General features: G+C 39.0%; 1 protein-coding gene across 1 annotated transcript; it reads left to right on the top strand.

Moving 5' to 3' along the window:
• The first annotated feature begins 56 nt into the window (after positions 1 to 56).
• LOC139718681 (zinc finger protein 277-like) lies at positions 57 to 15,070 on the top strand. Its single transcript, XM_071630140.1, has 8 exons — positions 57 to 131; positions 936 to 1,217; positions 1,986 to 2,056; positions 2,608 to 2,838; positions 3,651 to 3,906; positions 5,929 to 6,071; positions 13,514 to 13,691; positions 14,405 to 15,070. Exons 2-8 carry the CDS (start codon positions 958 to 960, stop codon positions 14,601 to 14,603), a joined length of 1,338 nt encoding a protein of 445 aa, XP_071486241.1. The 5' UTR covers positions 57 to 131; positions 936 to 957; the 3' UTR covers positions 14,604 to 15,070.
• Positions 15,071 to 22,999: the final 7,929 nt, after the last annotated feature.

Raw genomic sequence — 22,999 nt, forward strand, 5'->3', positions numbered from 1 at the left:
CGATACGTGTGTGTGTGTGGCGTACACATGCGGCCGCTGCGGCGGGGTTGAATGGACTTCGACTAGTGAACAAGTACTGTGGCGTGGACAGGGAATCATGATTATTCTCTCCTCGCCTCTGCTGAGCTAGGGTGAGTGTATCTACAACTGTACATGACTGAAAGCTGAAAGACCACATGACAGTATGAAATGGAATTGCTCTTTTCATCATTGTTCATTTAGGAAGAACAGCCCTAAACTATCTCGCCTTTAGAGTTGATGTAACGCAACTACTCGTGAATTGTAGTCCCACATATTCAAAATCAAATTAGTTTGCCGTCGGTTGACGAGTGCAGAGTGTTTGTTCATTTTGTGATTTAAATAAGAAATTATTGTGCTTCGTGTCTAGAGATTTCTACTTCATTATAAGAGATTCATATCAGGAACAAAATAGTTCAAAGTATTCAGATAATTATGTACCGGCGCGGTAATGGTATATTTCCATACTGGCCATGGACCTTACATTTTTTTTTTTTCTAATTTAATGCGAAATGAAAATTCCGTAAGGTGAGTGTAAGGTATGTATTTTACCAGTACTATATTAAGCCTCTTTAACAATGATATTAAAGTCAAAGAGCTCTTATATCTCAATGTTAGTCACCTACATTGTTATTGTCTTCACCTGCCTGTAGTTATATCAGATAACTTTATTTTTTATCTGTGTTTCCTCTGCTTTTCTCTTTGTGTATCTCTCTCTCTCTCTCTTTCTCTCCCCACTGATTTATCATGTTTACATGCTGTGGAGTCTACGTCTACTCATTTGCTTTTAATTTTAGGTAACCGCACCAGCGACCCCAACACATACATTTACAGTGCCCCCGGGGTTACATTTTAGGTATAATTTATCGTTATAATTACTGTCATTTAATATTTTCTCCTTGCATTTACTTTTACAGCGAGAACAGCAGTGGTGTTGCTATGGCTGGTGTTTCAGACAATCCTGGTAGCCATGTCACGGAAATCCTACAATTCCCAGAAGTTCCTGAAAATGGCATACAGCATCAGAGTGATGCCAATGACTTAGTAGACAGAGTGACGAATGAGGGCGCTTCTCAAACTTGTATGCTGTGTCATGTGATGTTCAGTCTCCCAAATAATGCCGATGATTTCCACCAACATCTCCTTCAAGAACATCAACTGGTCATAAAGGATCCCCACTTGATATGTAATCTTAACAAGTGAGTGATCGTTTGTATCACTATAGAGTCGACTCCCATTATAACAAAGTCCTCAGGACTGGCAGTTTTCTTTCATTATATCGAAATTTCGTTTCAACTGAACAAGTAAAGAATAACAAGTATAAAGCAGAGAATGTTGGGGCTTGAATTTTTTACCCCATTGTAACCAGAATTTCATTGTAACAGTATTTGTTATAACAGGAGTGCACTGTATTTACAATTGAATGTGGCATTGAAAACAAGAAAACTCAGGTGTCTCATTCATTACGTGTTGAAGGAAAGTCTGCCAAGTACAACAGTGATGTCCTCTTAAATTCATGTTTTAGAGCTTTGCTTTGGGTTTGGGTCATTTATTATTTTTATTCCTGTGTTACAAAACCATATGGGAAATCAAATTCTCAAGGCCCAAATTAGATGATTGGATAAGTTTAAACAAAATTGATGAGTATGAATTATTTCTATTTTCCTATGAACATTTTACATTTGTGCATTTGTCAATTTGTATGTGAATTGTCATATATCTACCACCAAAACTGTAGCACATTATATTCTGGACACTATATTTATCTATAGTTCAGAGCAGCTATAGAAGACTATTACAAGGAATGATGTATTGAAGTTTGCATACCATTATGGAATACTGATTATATGATATATTTCCCATGGACCAAAATCATCACCCCAATTCTTTTTGCTTGATGTCGTTATAAATTTCCTTTTCAGTTTCATTACCCAGACTGCATTTTACACTCATGCTTTATTTTGCAGGTATGCTGAATACTGGCGGCTGCAATTTTCTCAAGAGAGTTACAAGTCGATTTGCAGCTATTCAGAGAATGGTAATTTCACATGATCATTGATTCAGATTGCCAGATTGAAAATTCTATAGATGTAAAATTGCAGCATATGTGATAACAAGTCACTGATTACTTTCTTCAACTTTCTTCTCGTGAGTTCTTCATGCGTTTCTTCCCTGAAATCTTTATGGTGAGCAATGGTGATCTTTTTGTACATCCCTTCACGTGTGCCATTGTGTGAGTAAAGTCACACACATATCTAAAACAGATTTGATTTTTAATTGTTCCATTAAGCATGAACCAAAAAAACAAGTTATGAAATGTTACTTATCCACTCAACTTGCCTACAACTGTTGTTAGGTGTTTTGAGAATTGAAATTATGGTAAGAAGATTTATCTAATTTATGTCTTCTAAGGCTGCTTAAAAAAAAAAAATTGTTATATTTAAAAAAAATTGAAAAGTATATGTTAACCTTCAGCAAACCTTGTGCAGTGCCTTCGCTTTCAAACATCATTTTTCCTTTGTAATTTTACATATCGGATGTGAACTTGATTTTTGCTGAAAATTTCTGCCATTGGAATCTCTCCATCAGACCAGCACTACAGCCTAGATCCATCCATGAGTCAGGACCATCAGATCCGCGAGTGTCTGCAGCGAGAGCGGCTGGACGCCGTACTGACCGTCCAGCAGAGGGAGCGGGATGGCAGTTCCTTGTCCAGGTCGTGCCTCTTCTGTCGCGAGCACTTCGAGGGCAACCGAGCGCCGCTCCTCAATCACATGGCCTTCGACCACAACTTCAATGTTGGTCAACCGGACAATATTGGTGAGATTAACTCAGCAATGTACAGTATACCGGTAGCAGCTCCCATGTTTGAGACGATACTGTTTAATAGATATTCTGCTCGAACTTACAAGGTGTTTATTTTCAGTCAAAGGCCTGTATCACTTCCCATAACCGACCTTGTTTAATTGGTCATAAACTCTCTGTTCCCCTGAAAACAATTACTGCACAAGTGTATGTCTTTGCTACCTGCTTCAGTGAACACTTTTATCATGTATATCTTTTGATAAGTTTTTATGTCACGACAAGATGCCTGCTATTCTTGTATTCCTGACTGCAATAGCTTTCTGTCAAGAATGTTCATGATAGCAGAGCTTGTGGAAAACATTTGGACCGCTTCTGAGAACAGGGACAACACCATGAAATATGATGGATTTATAGTAATCCAGCTACCACAAAAATTCATGGATGTTTAGCTCTGATTTCTGGTAAAATTTATGACTTTATTTAGGGAACTATTTTTCATGCCGATAGAAATATTTCAAGGCTCGTGTGATTGTAAAGAACATGATACAAGCCAGCGAGTACTACTGTAAGTGTAAAACACGATATATTTGCGGCGTGAAATTTTTGCAAATTGCCACTGGCAATCAATGCATATAGTGTAGTTTAAAACTTTTGTGTGCATTTGAATTTTGCGAATCTTGGCTCTCACAAAATTCGCAAAATTGAAGTGCACGCCAACATTCCTCTTTTCACAGTATTTACTACAGACAATATGGTCAGAGTTATTCCAAAATGCTGCAATGTCTTGGCAGAATGAATTGTCTCGTTTACATTTGTCTTTTTGACAGTGTTTGCGAATGAGTTCCTGGATCTCCTGCAGAGTAAGCTGGAGAGCCTACAGTGCCTCTATTGCGAGAAGACCTTTCGGGACAAGACCGTCCTCAAGGACCACATGCGCAAGAAGCAGCACCGGCGGCTGAACCCCAACAACAAAGCTTATGACCGCTTCTACATCATCAACTACCTGGAGGCGGGAAAGGATTGGCAAGAAGTCCAGGCAGAAAGGGACTTTATTCCTGGCTCACCGGACTCCGAGAATGAGGAGTGAGTAAAAAATAGATTTTCATGGATTCATACCTCCTTGCTCAGGACGCTTGCAGACACAGATTTTAAGACTTAACAGTTATGTGGATACAGTAAATTAGCTATGTTGAGAAAATGCATGTAGGATTAAAAACAAAAATAATAATGTAGGGAAATTTTGTACTGTAAAGTCCTGTGTAGGGGAAGGTCAGTTTGAAAAGATGTTTCAAAGGCATGACAGATCAGAGCTCTTTGAACAATCAACCTGTGAAAGAATCACACAAATCAATTTAGCATGTGTGTCTGCCTAGGCTGCTTTTTGTGATAAGAATGATGCTCACACAGGATATGTAGATTGGCATGGGTTAATGCATTCCATGGGGGGGGGGGGGGGGGAATGGAGGTTTAAAGGAGACCTTTGGATGATTTTCAGACTTTTACATGTGGTCAACTATAAATTGGTTATACTGTAAAAGTGGAAATTTTCGCGGTGTTGAAATTTTCGCGCATTTCGCGCAACCCGAAACTAGCGCGAAAATAAGAGCACGCAAATATTTTTGCTTGCCATATGTTCCAGTAGTCGATGCCTTGATTCCGCGGAATTAAAAACACACAAAACTCTTCTCAGCTCGCCCAGCGCGAAATATTAGTCACGCAAAAATATCCACTTTTACAGTACTGGGTAGTGAGTCTCAGAATTTGTAGTAATTATAGGAATGTTTTTAAAATTTATAACAAATCACAATGAACAAGAATGATGACATAGCAGCCTCACTATAAGAATGCATGTGTAGGGGCTCAAGGAATCAGAACAAAAGACATAAGCCTGCTTAAATTTTACACAGGTGAACTTCTTAAGCATTGTAAAGGAATTGCATTGCTACATTTCTGAAATATATGAGGCTCCTATGTCATCATCTTTGTTCAGGTGTACATTTGTAATTTGTTTTTGGTTTTCAGAGTTTTGATTTCTCTGCTCAAGGACCACAATAAATTCCACAAATCTACACATGGAACTGTTGATTATGTACCACATGATGTGAAATTATGAAAGTCGTCTGGAATGCCCCTTTAAGAAACAAGTGAAGATGTAATGACCTGCAGATCTGTGGTCTTGCATGTGCAGCAAGCCCTCCTCTTTGTTCACAATGGACCATTCACGCTTCTCTCTGAGTTAATATTAGCCTAATTCTCTTTTTCCTTACCTTTGTAGCTTATTTTTTGAAGAGAAGTGACTTCACTTGCTTTCCTATTTCCCTTTTCAAATCTCTTTTCCTTGGAGATGTAGTGTGCAGATCAGTAGATTATATTAAATGGGTTAGCCAAATACCGGTTAGTGATTGGCTAAACAGAGTCACGTGATGGAGGCACATTGGTTATGTTCGCCCTTGGGCAGAACACTGTTGTAATGTTCTCCCATGGGAAAACATTTTCACATAACAAATGGCAAACGATACCAAACGATTGAATGATCATATTTTTCACGCAGTCAATACGATAAATTTGCCTATTCCATACAATGTGAAAAAGCAGATGACCGATTATTGTAATGCATATGCAAGTGTGATTTGAAGGACCCGCGCACAGTGAATTTGGCTCTGTGCGAGCGATCGAGTGCGCTGTGCTGTTGGTTGACGTTGCGAACATGGCTTCCACGGAAAATTCTGCACAAAATGCAAGATTTCCTTCGTTTTCCGACAACGAACTCGACACTTGACTATAATATCAACCCATAACAGATGATGGTATTTGACTAACCCATATAATATAACAGATGATGACTTATGTTGTCGGGAACATGTACCAAACGTTCCACCCTCAGAGTTTGAAATGCTATTTCGGGAGGCTGTTAGTCCCTCAATAGCATTTCAACTTTCATTCAGTATGTTTCCTTAGCCACCAGTCGTCATCTATATAATGTCGTATTGAAAGGTGGTGTGCAGCTAGTTTCATTTTTGTTTCCTTAAGTGTAAATGTGATAAAAAGAATGTTTACAACATGATACCTATCAGGACAACCATTTTTTTCCTTCCCTGTTGGCAGGCGTTGGGATGACTGGGAGGAGGAGCTGCAGACAACTGTCGTGTGTCTCTTCTGCAGACATTCGGTTTCCATGGCAACAGACATCCTGGAACACATGATCGTCACTCACAACTTTAACCTCTCCAATATGAGGGCAAAACAAGGTACTGTGTTTGTCTCAGAAAAAAAAAGCAATGGCATAAAAGATGTGGCATAAAAGATGTGGCACAATGGCAGTAATAGATACCAGTCAAGTCACTGATAAATGATTTTAGAATTGGTTTGGAATGGATTTTCTGTTATTCTTTCTAATGTGTTAGAATAAACAGGTTTGTGTATGAAGATTATTTGATGCTTATTTCATTGTTTCAATCTCTATTTGAAATGAAAACAGTGGAAATGAATATTTTATTACCAACTGGTACCCATGTTTGTTGTTGCTGGAGCACTTGCAAGCGAAGAGGCTACTTGTCCTAGAATGTTGCTGGACAAATACTGTATACGCTATAATTTTCGCGTACATAAATTTTCGCGAATTGCTGCTGTCACACATTTTCGCGAGTGGTTAAATTCGCGATTGGGCGACCAGAGAAAATATGAAGTGGCAAAGAAAGTGAGAATTTTCAACTTACTAGCAAATAAGAATGATACTAGTTATACACTGCAAGAAAAAAAAAATTACCAAACTCTGCGAACTAGTAAGTTATATTTCAACATTTTTGAAGTGGTTAAGTCCATCGCGCTAGATTTCTGACGAGTGGTCCCCTTGCGATAATGGATTGGCTCTCTACAGTATTCGTAAGTAGACGTGGACGTGCGTAAACAAGCTTAGCCAGTATGGTCTGTTCGGTAAGCCGTGACATGGTATACTAGTACTGAAATGTTCGTATCATCAAGGCAAGGGATTCATTTTGGAAGGTAATATTTTCGCGTGTTGTTAATTTCGCGAATAGCTCTCGATTCGCGAAATTCGCGAAAATAAAACCCCCGCGAAATATATAGCGTATACAGTGTTACAAGATGTGATAGCGCCATCTACGGCACACAGTTGTTAGCAGCACAGCCATGAGCTGAGAGAAGTTTGCCTGAGAATAAAGCCTCTGTTTAAAGAACTTGATATTACAGAACTTGATTTATTATCATCTGTTGAGTAGCCTACAGAGTGAATGTGGGTGAAGAAGGTGAAAACTAACATGGTGTCAGGAGTGAAGTGACTTTTGTTCTCTCTCTCAGGCCGTTTGTAATTGTGTCGTCCAGCTGCTGGTCGTGGACATAGTGGTCCCACCGTATATGAACATGTGTATGCTTCCAGTACAGGATTCAGCGGGACTGTCTGCAGTGGTGTTGTGCACAGCCACAGTATGTCGCCATCGGTAATCCTCCCGTCCTGTTTCGCTCGCGATCGCGATTCGTTCCGTATGTTTTCGGTACGCGTGTATGAAGCTGGTCAAGCTGTTCTGACAGTCGCGACGCGATCATGTTTGTACCGATGGAATGCTCTGTTTCAGTGAGCGATTGATATGAATTTTACCATTCTAGAGACTTTGGACTTAGTGTGAAAACCTAATAATACTTTATTGGTAGAGTAATACTAATGTCTGTAAATGTTTAACTCAGAGTGATCTATGCCTATGTATGGATATGGTCTTGTTATCTGGCTATTTAAGCTTATATTTTGTGTGTTCAAAATATAATTAATTTAATAGCCCGAGTCTGTCATGTGTTATGTGTAGATCTCTGGAATATTTTTACCAGGATTTACAATTACAGTTGATGTCCTGAAATTTCATTATCGCGTAACAAAGTTGAGTCGTACTCTTAGTCTCATGGTCGTACTCTTATAGCTCATGTGCATACATGTAGGAGTCAGTACATGCAAATACTTTTATTTTAGCTAAAAGTTGTAATTTGTATGGGATTTTGTCTCACACAGTGAGAATGTACATTGTATATTTTGTACAATGACATTGTAGACTTGAGCTATTTATGACTGAGCCTGAAATTGAGTTATGATAAAGGAATATCAGTAACTTTAGTTGGCTGTACTGCTCATGTACACAATAATTGTAATACATTTGTGAGTAATTACTGTGAGGTGGTTTTGTTTATACAGAACAATGTCTAACACTCAAGAAGCCAGTGGTTCTGCAGATTCTGCACCCGGTCATGAACGTGGTACAGGTTCACGGTTTGTTAAGAGTAATGTCCCTCTTCCATATGCACTCTCCCTTCATGGAGACGTAAAGGAAAATTGGTCTGTTTTTAAGCAATTGTGGGACAATTATGAAATCATAACTGGCTTGGAACATGAATCTGATAGGCTCAGAATTGCACATTTCATGACGGCTATTGGCCCAGATGCAGTCAAAGTGCAAAATGGATTTGCATTTTCTTGTGATGATGACAAGAAGAATTTCGCTGTTGTACTCAAATTATGGGATGAATATTGTAATGGTAGAACAAATGTAACGTATGAGCGTTATAGGTTCAATGTGTGTTCACAAAAGAAAGATGAATCCTTTCAGAATTACTACATTCGTTTGCGTAGTCTAGCAACCACATGTGAGTATGGGAAGCTCACTGATGAGCTAATCAAGGACAGAATTGTGGTTGGCATTACAGATGAGAATGTCCGCAAAAGATTGCTTCAGGAACAAAATTTGACTTTACAGTCATGCCTTGATATTTGTAGAGCTCATGAATCTTCAAAGGCGCAGTCCCAGGCCATGTCTAGTGAGTCGATAGCAAATGTGAAAGCGACCCAAAAGCCCGGGAAGAAAAGTGCTCAAAAACCCAGACATGGGGAAGGCCATTGCAAATTTTGCGGATACACTCATGTACTCAAAAGGGACATGTGTCCTGCTTTTGGTAAAACTTGCAATAAGTGTAAAGGTCAAAATCACTTTGCCAGTAAATGCAAGGTTGCTGTTCATGGAAAAAAGAAATATGGTAAACACAAAGAAAGTGTGAAAGCACTACATGGTGACAGTGACACAGACACTGAGTCGGATGAAAGTGTCATGTCGGTTGAGACAGATAGTCAGCACAAGTACAAGAAGAAAATCATGGGTAGATTTTCAATCAAAGGAAAGAAAATACAGATGCAAATTGACTGTGGTGCAACTGTAAACATTCTTCCAAAGAAATGTGTACCTGATAATGTGCAAATTGAGCAAAGTCCAAGACAGCTCAATCTCTATGGTAATGGTGCAAGCATTGTAGCAGAGGGTACATGTAAAGTCTTGCTAAAAAACCCCAAGAACCACAGAAAATATGAGGTTGAATTTGTTGTTGTAGACAAAGACTGTGTCCCTCTGATAGGGTCTGAAACTGCACAACTCATGAAGTTGATCAAGGTCAAGTATGAGAATATTGCAATAGTGCAGGGTACTGATAGCCATTCACCAATGGTTCACTCTAAAAGTGAAGTCTTAGAGTCTTACAAAGATGTGTTCAAAGGTCTAGGTAAGATGCCTGGAAAAGTGCATCTAAAGACAGATAGTAGTGTTGATCCGGTCATTATGCCCCCTAGACGTGTGCCCATAGCGGTCAAAGAAAAATTGAAGCATGAACTAGATAGGCTTGAAAACATGGCTGTTATCGCCAAGGTAACTGAGCCCACTGAATGGGTGTCTAGTTTGGTAGCAGTCCAAAAGCCCAGTGGAAAAATCAGGGTTTGCATTGACCCACAACACTTAAATCGTGCACTACAGAGGGGTCACTATCCACTTCCTGTGTTAGAAGATGTGTTACCTATGCTAGGCAATGTGAAAGTCTTTACAAAGACTGATTGTAAAGAAGGTTTTCTACAGTGTGAGTTAGACGAGGAGTCATCCTATCTCACAACATTTCAAACTCCATGGGGTAGATTCCGATGGAAAAGGATGCCCTTCGGCATTAGTCCTGCCCCGGAGATATTTCAGTGTCATTTGGATCAAAATCTGGAAGGTCTTCCGGGTATGTACAAAATCGCAGATGACATACTGATCGTAGGACGTGGTGACACAATGGAGGAAACGAACGCAGATCATGACCACAATTTGAGCATGTTCCTTGACAGGTGTCGCGAACGCGGAATCAGGCTGAATCCTGATAAATTTGACTTCAAGCAAGACGAGGTCAAGTTCATGGGTCACATTCTCGCAAGTGATGGTTTGAAAGTGGACCCAGTGAAAGTTGCTGCAATCGCGAATATGCCTGTACCTGACAATGTTGAAGCACTGCAACGTTTTGTCGGAATGGTCAAATATCTCGCGAAGTTTCTTCCGTCATTGTCCGACTTGAGCGAACCACTGCGCCGCCTCACCCATAAAAACTGTGAATGGAAATGGGACACAGAGCAGCAGGCAGCGTTCGACATGATCAACACAAAGTTTGTGAAGCCCCAGTACTGAAATACTTTGATCCAAAATGTCCGACAGAAGGCCAGGGTGATGCATCTCAGAATGGCCTCGGTTTTGTTCTTCTTCAAAATGGACATCCTGTGGCGTATGCTAGTCGCGCTCTTACGCCAGCAGAACAACGGTACTCTCAGATCGAGAAGGAGTTACTCGCACAGGTCTTCGGCCTTGAAAGACATCACGAGTTTGTCTATGGTCGTCAAATTACCCTTTGGACAGACCACAAGCCCCTTGTAGCAATCACGCAAAAACCACTCGCTACAGCTCCAAAGAGGTTACAGAGACTTCTTCTACGACTGAATCGCTACTCAGTCAAGATCCAATACATGCCTGGACCACAGCTCTATGTTGCGGACACGTTATCCCGAGCATACATCAATGACACTCAACGATCTGTGACTGAGGCAGAGATTGAGAGCATTCATCTCATTGAGGGACTGAGAATTTCAGACGCAACAAAACGCGAAATTCAGCAGATGACTGCCGCAGACAGCACGCTTCAAACTGTCATACAGTACATAAGCGAAGGGTGGCCTTCTTCTATCGCTGCATGCGCAATAGATGCTCGCCCGTACTACGGCATACGACATGAAATGACAATGGACGATGGTATAGTCTTCAAAGGCTTAAGATGTGTCATTCCTCGTGCCATGAGAACGAAAATCAGAGACAAACTGCATGCCGCACATACCGGTATTGAGAGCACACTTAAACGCGCACGAGAGTGTGTATATTGGCCATCTATCACGGCAGATCTGAAGGACTTCATCGCGAAATGTGACATTTGCAATGAAATGCCTAGTGCCCAGCAGAAAGAGACACTCCATCCTCATCAAATCCCTAACCGCCCATGGGAGAAAGTAGGCTGTGATATCTTTGAAGTAGACGGTGATAGTTTCTTGTGCACAGTTGACTACTTCTCAGATTATTTTGAAGTGGACAAACTTACCAAGAAAGATGGTAGTGCCATCATAGGTCGTCTGAAACGGCACTTTGCTACACATGGCATTCCAGATTGCGTTCATAGTGACAATGGACCCCCTTTCAATTCAAAGGAATTCGCTGATTTTGCGCAATCCTATGGTTTTGAACTGTCCAAGAGCTCCCCAGAATTTCCTCAAAGCAACGGCAAAGTTGAAGCTGCCGTAAAAATCGCAAAAAGACTTGTGAAGCGGTCCAAGCGTGACCACGGAGATTTCTATCTCAGTGTACTCATCTGGAGAAATACCCCAACCGCGAGTATCGACAGTTCGCCTGCGCAGAGGTTGTTCGGACGCCGCACTAAAAACAATCTTCCTATGGCCGCGAAACTCCTCAAACCAAAGATTGTCGAGGATGTGAAAACGCGAAAACAAGCGTCCCAAAATCGGCAAGCAAAGTACTACAATGCCACCGCGAAAGATTTGGAACCATTGAAGGAGGGAGATGTTGTGCGAATACAACCCAAGAAAAAGCATGTCACTTGGGAGAAAGCGAGGGTAGTTGAGCAAGTTTCGCACAGATCGTACATTGTTGAAACTGAGCAAGGCGTTCGACGTCGCAGAAACCGGAGACACCTTCGAAAAACCGCGGAGCGATATAAACGCGAAAGTGAAATCGTGCCATCTTCGCTAATTCCACAGCCAGTTCAAACGCGAAGTGAAGCGAACAGGAATAGCGTAGAAAGAGCGAGAAGTACAAGCGTTGTACAAGTCATGCCTGAAAATGTACAAGCTCCAGGCCTGACTCGCAGAAGCTCGCGAAACAAACGCTCACCAACATACCTCAAAGACTATATTTGGTCAAAGTGAGCTAAATGAAGAAATAAACAAAAGAAAGAAGGAAAGAAAAAAGTGAAAAGTAAAATCAGTTTGTTTTCAAGATCTTACTTGAAATTATGGAGTATCAGTTATAAACATGTTCAATTTATGATTTTGGAGACAAGTACAGTTTTGCCTATAATTTTTGGAGGTAATCAGAAGTGCCCAGTGCAGTTATTTTAATTATAGGTACTACTGCACATGTTGATATATGATGTCATTCGTCAAAGATATGAAGCTTTATGATTACAAAGCAAAGTTTGAAGTTTAAGTTTACCAGGTTGTTATAAAGTCACCATCCCACTGTCATCTATACTTCCGGTTTTATGAGAACTAATTTACATGCTTTCACACTTTACAGATAAACTTTGACATCTAATGTTTCTTTGGAATTGCAAGTGGTTTAAAGCAATTTTTTTAATTTGTCATAATAGTTATAGAACGATGTTCTTGTCTGTTCAAAAAAGGAAAGGTGTTACAAGATGTGATAGCGCCATCTACGGCACACAGTTGTTAGCAGCACAGCCATGAGCTGAGAGAAGTTTGCCTGAGAATAAAGCCTCTGTTTAAAGAACTTGAAATTACAGAACTTGATTTATTATCATCTGTTGAGTAGCCTACAGAGTGAATGTGGGTGAAGAAGGTGAAAACTAACATACAGTATACTGTAAAAGTGGATATTTTCGCGATCGGCGGGGTAAGAAGAGTTTCGCGTGTTTTTAATTCCGCGCAATCAAGACATCAACTACTTGAACATATGGCGAGCAAAAGTATTCGCGTGCTTTTATTTTCGCGCTAGTTTCGGCTTGCGCGAAATGCGCGAAAATTTCAACACCGCGAAAATTTCCACTTTTACAGTAATGTATAAATCAGAAATATTTCATAATGACTCCATGTTTTTGTAATCATATGCACATATAATACATTTTTCATGAAAGTTATTGTAAACTAGTTGATAAATTACTTGATGTGAAATGAACCCAAATTCATGTTAATACTGGGTGTAGAATTATTTTTTAGCATAATCAAAGAGTACCTGTACTTTGCTTGCCTCTTTTAGAAGGCAGTGGGAATAATACTACCCTCAACATATGTCAGAAACCAGTGGAAAGATTGTGTGCTTTCCAACAAGAATGAAATTTTGTGAAATTCTCTCTTTTTTTTAAAGGTATTGTTGTACATGTATTACCACGACACCACAAATTGTAGTCTTTTTACCCAGTGATTCTTACTTTTGAATGGATTTATCGGATTTCCCTCAAACTTCACTGTTGTGTACTACTACATGTATTTCTGCATTCACTCAATCCACATATGGTATATATTTGGGGTTCATTATCCTTATGACTGGAAAAGCATTTTGCACATGGTTTATCGGAGACCTTCATGTTTGTCATCTCAACTCAGGACTGAACTTCTATGAGCAGATCAAGTTGGTGAATTTTGTGCGGCGCTGCACCCACCAAAGCATATGCATCTTCTGCAATGAGAAGTGTGGATCCAGGGATGTCCTTTTGGAACATCTCGCCTCACACAGGGCAGATATGGAAGATGGTCCAGCCAGGACTGAATGGGACCAGCCACAGTGAGTGTTCCATCATCAATTTTGGTCTGAAGGCAGACAGTAGCATAATTCATAGAGCATTGGAATGATATGTCAAGGGAGCACAGCAATTTGCAAGAATACACCTACTAAATTTTTTTTTTCTGTGTATCTCAAGACAGACTTTGCTCAAATGATACATGTCATGAGTTGATGAGTTCAAGTCTCAAAATTTATGTTCTGTATTGTTCTATTATGTTTGCAATATTATGTTATGCTTCCTACGTGGATACAGTGTATAGAAAATGTATTACAACTGTATTTCATTTTGTCATATTTGAATGTATTTTCACTGAGAAATATGAAAATAAATTGAAATTTAAATGGGCAATGGTGTTTGTGTGCTTGCACATTACAATCAGTCAAGACCTTGAAACCAGTCTACCCAATAAATATTACACGTACATAGTGAGTTTCCTTCTTTTTCAGACTGGTTAAAGAACCAGTGTGCCATAATGTGCCTTTTGTATTTGCCCTTGACTTGCACTTCACAGATGTTGTTGGGTGTTAAAAAACTTGCACAATGTTAGCTCATTGTAAAGTATCATCTCCAGTTCACTTGAGGCACAGGTTCAGCTAGAGCTGAATTTGTGAAAAGCTTGGAAAGGGGGTAAAATACAGACAATAGTAATACCACTGGAGTTTCAGTATTTACAGAATAAGCTGATCTAAAGATATCCAATTCTTCCCAACAGATACCTGTTTCCGACCTACGAGAACGACGCTTTACTGTGTGCCCTCGAAGACATCAGTGATGACGACGAAGAGCTCTCTGCGGCATCGCCGAGTTCCGTCTCCAATGTGCCCATACACGCCGAAGATCAACCCACAACTGAGAACAGCATTCTACTCACAGAGCACGATGTACTGAGGTCACTGGTTTGCGACAGATGACAGCTCTCCCTAGTGGCTCTACAGTGTATGCAAGCCCAACCTTTGCCCAAAGATGGATATCTCTTACTGGCGAGCTGGACATTAAATGTGCAATATGGGATTTGTAGAATACAATGAACATTGTAACAAGGTGATTGTGCCCTTGTTTTATAGGTCACATTTTATTCATGGTCATCCCCTATGATACTTGTGTTCCCTAATCAAGTGGCATCATCTTCACCCTGGCCTTCAGTCATCGTGCCTTTAAAGCCACAATTTACCATTTGCAGATGAAACAGAAATCCAGCATTTGTGCTTCAAAATAGTTCTGAAATTTGAGTTAGGGATACACAACTAATATAAAAATTTGAACCAGTATAATTGATGTACATGTAAGTACACCTTATTGTTAAATATACAAAATATGAAAAAAAGTTATAATTCAAATGCTTCCAGACTAAACCGTCTACAGTTGTGGTTTGTTGAGAAAAATAAACATATCTCCTCATAATAGGCTTTATCGCAAAAAAAAAAAAAAAATCTAAATGATAGGATGTTTTGTGGTACAACAGACCTACACATAATTATGTATCAAATATCATATCTTGAAAATCTCTTTTATAAATCACTGTTCCCAAAGGTAAACAAGACCTCTAATAATTTCCTGGGCCCCATTTCATAAAAGATGTTGGATAGCAACTCTTCCTGGAATGGCAGCTTAACAATAGCAACAGCCCATCAGGAAGCTGGATTCTTGTCATTACCATGACAATTACAATTCCAGCAAGAGTTGCTTTCATATCAACCTTTTAGTATGGGGCCCTTATGACACATGTCAAGGGATATAGAGACTGGGCAGTTTCCTGTACTGCTCCTTGCCTTTGGTACTCCCTCCCATCATTTCTCTGTGAAATTGACAATTTGGAGCACTTCAAAGCTCCTTCAAAACTCTTTTTTTTTTTCACTAGGCATTCAATTCCTAACTCTCTTGGAGGAGTATGCACATTTGAATGTTTTTAAACAGATCGTGTATATGGCGCAATACAAATGCTGTGAATCCTCATGAACATCATGAAGAACCAAAATTAACAGTAACCTGTTTGAAGATACAGTTGTACTTAAATACAGTATAAACACCGTTGTACGAGTAGTCTTAACATACCAGTACCAGTACCAAACCAGTAGAGTAAGAAAGATATGCACTCATAATCTGAAATTACTTGTAAATACAAATGTACATGTAAATGTATGAAGTGTACTCAAAAAGATCTTTTTTTATGTTGCCAATGTTACCTATTTCAATAATGAAACTCAAAATTAAAGTTGTTTCATAAACATAAGTTTTTGGATACGTTTTGTGATTACCAGTACCCTTGCTTGGACAGTTTGACAAAAGCCAAGTGATTTTCGGCTGGCGGTTGAATTGTGTCTTTTGGTGCAGTACATTGGTAATACACATTATTGATTGTAAAAAGTAAGTTAACCCTAGGTTGTACACTGTATAAACTGTAGTATACAGTGTATGTAGTTTATTTACAGGGAACAACAATTCAGATGTTACATGTACTATGCTACAGTGTACTCCCGTTGTAACGAAATGCTCGGGACTGGCAGTTTTCTTTCGTTATAACAAAATTTCGTTATAACCGAACAAATACAACATATGATATAACGAAAACAAGGAAACCACACATAGTACATCATTATATATACATGTATGTTTGTTGAATACTCATCATACACTGGAAAGCTATGTGAATAAGGATGGTACCTTTTTAATTTCGTTTTTAAAAATATTACATTGAATATTTAACATGTAAATAGAAAATGATGGTTTAGGATTCGGTTAAAGGGACTGTACAGTACTGGTTATGGTGGGGATTCATGTTTTGAACATTCCTAGGTGAGATAATGAAAAGCCTCTTATGAAATATGAAAGAGCATGTAATTTTAAGAAGGATTCAACGTTTATTTGACGAAAATTGGTTTTCAAATGGCTAAGATATCCAAAAAAGTGCTAATAATAAAAGGCGACATGCCACAACTTTATTAGGATCTCTTTGTTTCACCTTGTTTTTGGATATCTCAGCCATTTCAAAACCGATTTTCATCTAATAAAGTTTTGATACCCCTTAGAACTGTATGCTTTTTGGCATCTCATAGAGTGGTTTCTGAATATCTCGCAAAACTTTAAAAGCTAAATCCTCACCTCGACCAGAACTGTACACACCCTTTAAGTTCGCTATTCCAAACGTTCGTTTCTTACTTCAGTTTTTTTTTTCCCGTTATAACGGAACACATTTCTTTCGTTTCTCTTTGTCAGTGGCGCTCGGAAAATACTTCGTTATAACGAACGTTTCGCTATAACCATGTTCGTTATAAGCAAATTTTGTACCATAGACTTTAATGGAGATAATTTTGGGACCAGAAGTTTTACTTTATTATAACCGTGTTCGTTGTAATGGGAGTGCACTGTACTAACAAGACATTAGGAAAGGGAAGTGTGGGTGAAATGTGCAGTGCTGGCTAAAGTAGTGTGGCTGACATTTTAAGAATGTATGTCTTTTGTGACTCGGGAGTTAGTGCCATCACAGAAGTCAGAGGTGTGCTGAAAGTGCTGTGTAATCAAGTCAGGTAATACAACGTGTAGTAGTGATTAGATGGAGTCACAGACATTTACAAGATGATAATCAACATTGTAGGCATGAGTAAACTTACCGTTACCTCACTTACCTCACACATTGGCTATCTTGCCAGAATCATGACAGCTACATTGTACAATATGTATACAAGAACACTAGCACACTGATAAGAGTACGCATATGGTATGACTGCCTTGGTAGTCGGTGCGAGGTAAACTACCATGGGTGGTCATTTTCACACAAACAATCCACACTCCAAGTATAAGCAGAGACTCCAACCCTCCCGTTTTCGATGGGAGATCTCCCGCCGAAAGCCCATTTTTGCAAAATCTCCCATTCTCCCATTTGAGATTTGATTTCTCCCACCCTGGCTCTCCGTCTCCCAGTGGAAAAGGATTTCTTACTTATTGCTATTGTATGTTGAAAAAATAAGCCTTGGATAGCACCAGAGAACATCTAGAACCCTAGGAACTTCGCGTTTCGCACACATCAACTTGGAGTCTCCCGTTTGCTAGGGGTTTCGGGCGGGAGAATCTCCAGATCAGGAGGTGCTTGGGGTTGGAGTCTCTGTATAAGGCTTTAACAACAACGCATCCCATCACCAGTTAATGATGAGAGGAGACCATCTTGCATTAGTGATTTGTTGTTTGCCGTCTTGGTAAGATGATGATGTCCTTTGTAAGGGGAATGAAACCCAATTACATGTACACTGTAAGTTGTACCAATGTACAGGTACGTACATGTGGATCGAGTGAATGATTGAGTGAATTGAGTGAAAAATTACAACTCATCAGTGAAGTCTGAGGAAAATCGGACAATCCTACGTGTACGAAAAGTAATTAATTTTCACAGTTTCAGTGCATCCAATGCTGGATGAGAAGACTTCTACAGTTTGTGACATCAGGTACATTGTATGCACGATGTTAAGAACATTTATAAAAAGAATTCTATGAAATTTCATCTTTCATGAAAAGTATGTGTATATGTTTCTTTGACTTGTCAATGACATGAGGGTTGCAATATTCCTCTTGCTTTCTAAAAGAGGCAAGTCGAGCACACTTTCATTTTGCTAAGAAAATTGAAATACACTGTATGTTGAATTTTCTGTTTTCTTTATATCTTTTTTTTTTATACATGTACGTATGTGACATCACAAAGTGTCAGTCTTCTCATCCAGCAATGGCTGCACCACAAATTCAAAAATTCAGCAACTTTTGAACAGATTTTCCGGTCTTCCTGAGACTTCACTAAAGCTTTCTACATACATTTTGTTGCTGAATTTTCTTGGTTCACATACACTTTTACACATATAGTGTATGTACAATACACATACAATGTACGTGTACATGTACAGTGTATACACTCAGGGATGCCAAGTTCAACAAAATTTTATGAGTGAGATTTTCATGACTCGGCATCTCGGCATGCGAATGTGCGCGCGAGCGAGGGTGTGGGAGGGGTTTTTCCCCCCTGTGGAGTCCCACGGTAGGGAGCTTTTTCAATTTTTAGCTCTTAATGGTGCGATCAGGTGCATACTTACAGTAAGTGACTATTTTTTACTTATTTTGAAAGACAAAAGGGAAATATACTTGTACCTTCATTTGCACCTATCACTTTAATTTTTTGAGCTATGCTCATTATTATATGCCCAAGTTGCAGACTTCGCCCGATGCGTGAGAAAAATGGGTGCCATGCGTGAGATCGTGAGATGGCCCCTAAATGCTTGAGTCTCACGCAGAATGCGTGAGACTTGGTAGCTCTGTACACTATACATTATATGTACATTGTATAGTCAACCTTGCCCTGTACACATGTCATTGGACTGAAAAAAAAAAAAAAGCTTTGACTTCGGAAAAATTTGACTAATGAGGGATTAAATTCAATAGAATACAATTTGTATGAAGAGGACTTGAAAAGACCTTTTTTAGGTGATTACTTGACTGAAATGCACAGTTGACTTCAGCAAATTTGACTGCATTTGGGTTTCAATCTTTTTCAGTATCGCTGGAGAATGACCAGCGTATGAATTTCTTGAATTTGTACATGCATGAAGGAATTAACTTCTATATATTAAACCAAAACATCCTCATTTATTTTGAGCACAGTGGGTGGTTTCAAGATTGGTGCTACATGTAGATGTTGGTTTTAGTGCCACCTCGACACTAGCACCAGGGACAATCCCAAACTTGAAGTCATTACGATACATTATTTTAACCCTAACCAGGCCGGGCTTTTTTGGGTGTTCTGTGGCCGGGGAGGGGTTGATTCAACCCCCCCCCCCCCCCCCCGAGATCTCGGCCGTCGATCGCGCAATCACCATGAAATTTGGCACGTGCATTACCTGTGGCGTAATCTACCAAGCTATACATAAAGAAATGGAAATTTTCATCATAATAATTAATTATGCTAATATATGCATAAAATCATACATTTTGCTCTAAATCAGAAATTAAAGCTCCTAGAATCCTAATTTTTGGTGAAAACATTCTTTGTAGCATTCCTAACAATGTACTTGAGAAAAAAAATTTGGTATCAAAGTCAATTTCTTATGTATTTTCTTGTTTTATGAATTTCTTATGTATTTCATTGTTTTTTCGACCTTTTGTTTTATCATTTTTTTTCCGCAAAATTTATGACAGAACCTATTTCGAGCATAATCATGCTAAGATTAATTAGTTTCAGCTTAAAAAAGTGAAAATAATCATATCTTTATGAATAAGAAGAGAAAACTCCATTTGCATAGACTTTATACACAAAATCACGTTTTTGAGCCATTTTCGGTCTGACAGGCATATATAAAACGTTATGCAGCGCCGTAACGGTATGCGCGATTTTCGCGAAAATGGTGTCAAAAGATGCGCGAGACTTGAAAGTAAAAAGTCAGCGAACGGCGCGGTCAAAAAATTTCGCACAGCGGAGTAGTCGCGAAAAATGTCGAGGGGGGGGGGTTGATTCAACCCCCCCCCCCCCCCCCCCCCCCCGGCCTTTTTAGGGTTAATACATGTACATGTAGCAAGTTGACCTCGACATACATGTAGTTCTGGTAGCTAGTGTTTTGCCTGGTGTTGAGCATTGTCTGCTGAACTAAGCTTCACTGTTGCCTTGCTGACACCAGCTTCTAGGGATTATCAAATCAGTCATTTCACACAGTGTTGGTGTTGTGCTACTGTACATGTAAGTACAGTGTATGTGTGAGACCCACATTTACATTGTACGTTCATAGATACACATTGTACATTGTACATGCACAGTCTATGCTTTATAATGCAATGGTGGTCCATGGAACGAGCACAATCACTCTCCACATGGCCACATACATAAATCTGAGCCTGAAGCAAAACAGTACAGTGAAAAATTAAGATTGTTGTACAACATGTACTTTGAAGTAGAGATGAAATTTGTGGCATTTTAATCGGTCTTCCCCATCACATCTACATTTTTCCGTTTATTGTATTTGACTTGAACCAAGCGCCATCACGTTTTTCATCATGCAATTCCAGTGTGGTTCCGCATACTACATTGTATGTGATAGTGTTCAGATAACACAACCTGTAGCCTGTAGGCATTGGGAAACAAATATGTTCGGTATCACTTGCTTTTATCCGACTGTTGGTGTTGAAGCTCGATTTTAATGTATGTAGTAATTCAGGAGATAACACTAGCACCAGCACTAGCACAGAACGTGAAATCACCCATGGTCACAAATAAATAATGGAGGTCATTCCGAATATATTTGTGAAACTAATGAAATTATGTACAGCTGTACATACATTGTATTTGTACATTTGCAGTACATGTACCTACAGTTGTACAGGAAGTACAAGGTTACAGAGCTCCAACAGAGGCATATCCAGAGGGGGCGCGTGCCCCTATTTCATTTTTTTTTAAAACAAAAGAAATAAAAAGGAAAAATGGGGGGGGGGGGGCGTGCGCCCCCTTTAATTTTATAAAGGCGCCTCTCCTTTATGGAATTCCTGGATCCGCCCCTGACAAAGACTACAATTTGTAAGAATGAAACCCAAATACTGAATACTGTACATAAACATTATGTGGATTGAGTGAATGCAGAAATATTACCAGTTGGCTAACACCTCAGTACAATTTGAGGAAATTGGACAATCTATTCAAAAGTTACGAATTTTCAAATATAAGTTTCAGTTCTGCCATTGCTGGATTGGAATGGTACAACAGTTTGTGATGTCACAGTACGACAATGATACCGGTATAAAGAAAACAAACATGTACAAAAATGTATACCGGTACTAGTATTACTACTTTTACTTTCTTATCACAATGAATAGACCTACAGTGTATATATACAGTGCACTCCTGTTACAACGAACACGGTTCGTTATAACGAAGTAAAACTTCTGGTCCTAAAATTATCGCTATTAAAGCATATGGTACAAAATTTGCTTATAACAAACACGGTTATAGTGAAATTTTCGTTATAACGAAGTCTTTTCCGAGCACCACTGACAAAAACAAAAGAAATACGTTCTGTTATAATGAAATGCGGATCGCTTTCGAAAATACGTAGCGGAACAAGGCATTTACAGCGTCTCTGCATGGGCGAACGCGTCACATCACTGTGTGTTCACTTGGTGTGTCATGCAGAGTTTCCGAGGGGAACATGCGTTATTGTAATACAATAATTTGAAATTGATTAACTATTTGTTTTATTGTTCACATAGCTTTAGTATGACAAGTATTCAACAAACAGAATATCATATATGCGTGGCTTCCTTGTTTTCGTTATATATTGTATTTGTTCGGTTATAACGAAATTTCGTTATAACGAAAGAAAACTGCTGGTCCCGAGCATTTCGTTATAACGGGAGTGCACTGTATACTTTTCATTGAAAAAAAATGTGGAATCTTTAATTTTTTTTCCACTTTACATTTTCATGTATCATTGTCCTACATTGGTACTACAGTATGACATCCATCATGAATTGTTGTAATCATAATACCAAGCAATGACCATGTACCGAAACTCTAAAAAACTGTAACTTTCGGATAGATTGTCTGATTTCCTCACACTTCACAGATGTGTTCTAGACACTACAGTACAAGCTGTACTACGATTATATGTATTGCAGTACATGTATTCACTCAATCTACAATTTGTAATGTACATACCAGGGGATGTGTTTTGCTGACATACTTTGTACAGTTGTACTGTACATTGTACATTTGTAATACACTGTATACAAAGTGTATTGTACATTGTACAATGTACATGTATGTGTATTTGGATTTCATTCCCCTGTTCATGTAAACATGTGTACAGTGATGTACAAGAAAAATAAAAAGAAAAAAGGAAGCTCGTTCAAAATTCACTGAGGAGCATCACAGTACAATACAAAAATCAAAACACAATATGATTTACATCACATTTCAATATTTTATTCACAGGTTCCTGCAATGAATTACAGCTTACATGTCGGAATTACATTGAACATTATCACTGACAATATACAGTTTACACACATGTACACCTGTAATCAGCACATCACATCTATAAGGTTTAGGGCATGTCATCAGTGGACAAAAGATACCTTCTAATTGATGATCAAAGTCTACAATCGTACATGAAAAATTAGTCCTGGCAACAGAGACTTAAAGAGAACCAAATTGCATGCAGTATGCTAAGTTGTACACATATAATATGTTGGTTGGCTTCTGCATGTACATCTGTACATGTATGTAATGACTAATCTTCGACAAAATACTGCTCAGCTTGCATATACAATGTAGGTGTATCACTAAATT

Source organism: Diadema antillarum, unplaced genomic scaffold (assembly GCF_040938485.1).
Source record: "Diadema antillarum isolate AM-2024a unplaced genomic scaffold, OU_Dant_1.0 scf00000098, whole genome shotgun sequence".
Taxonomy (NCBI): Eukaryota; Metazoa; Echinodermata; class Echinoidea; order Diadematoida; family Diadematidae; genus Diadema; species Diadema antillarum.

Excerpts from the sequence above, each read along its gene's own strand:
- LOC139718681 (XM_071630140.1), top strand. The coding sequence starts at position 958 with ATGGCTGGTGTTTCAGACAATCCTGGTAGCCATGTCACGGAAATCCTA. Across the intron at positions 1,218-1,985 it reads TTGATATGTAATCTTAACAA|GTATGCTGAATACTGGCGGC; the intron begins GTGAGTGATCGT and ends TTTATTTTGCAG. Across the intron at positions 13,692-14,404 it reads ACTGAATGGGACCAGCCACA|ATACCTGTTTCCGACCTACG; the intron begins GTGAGTGTTCCA and ends TCTTCCCAACAG.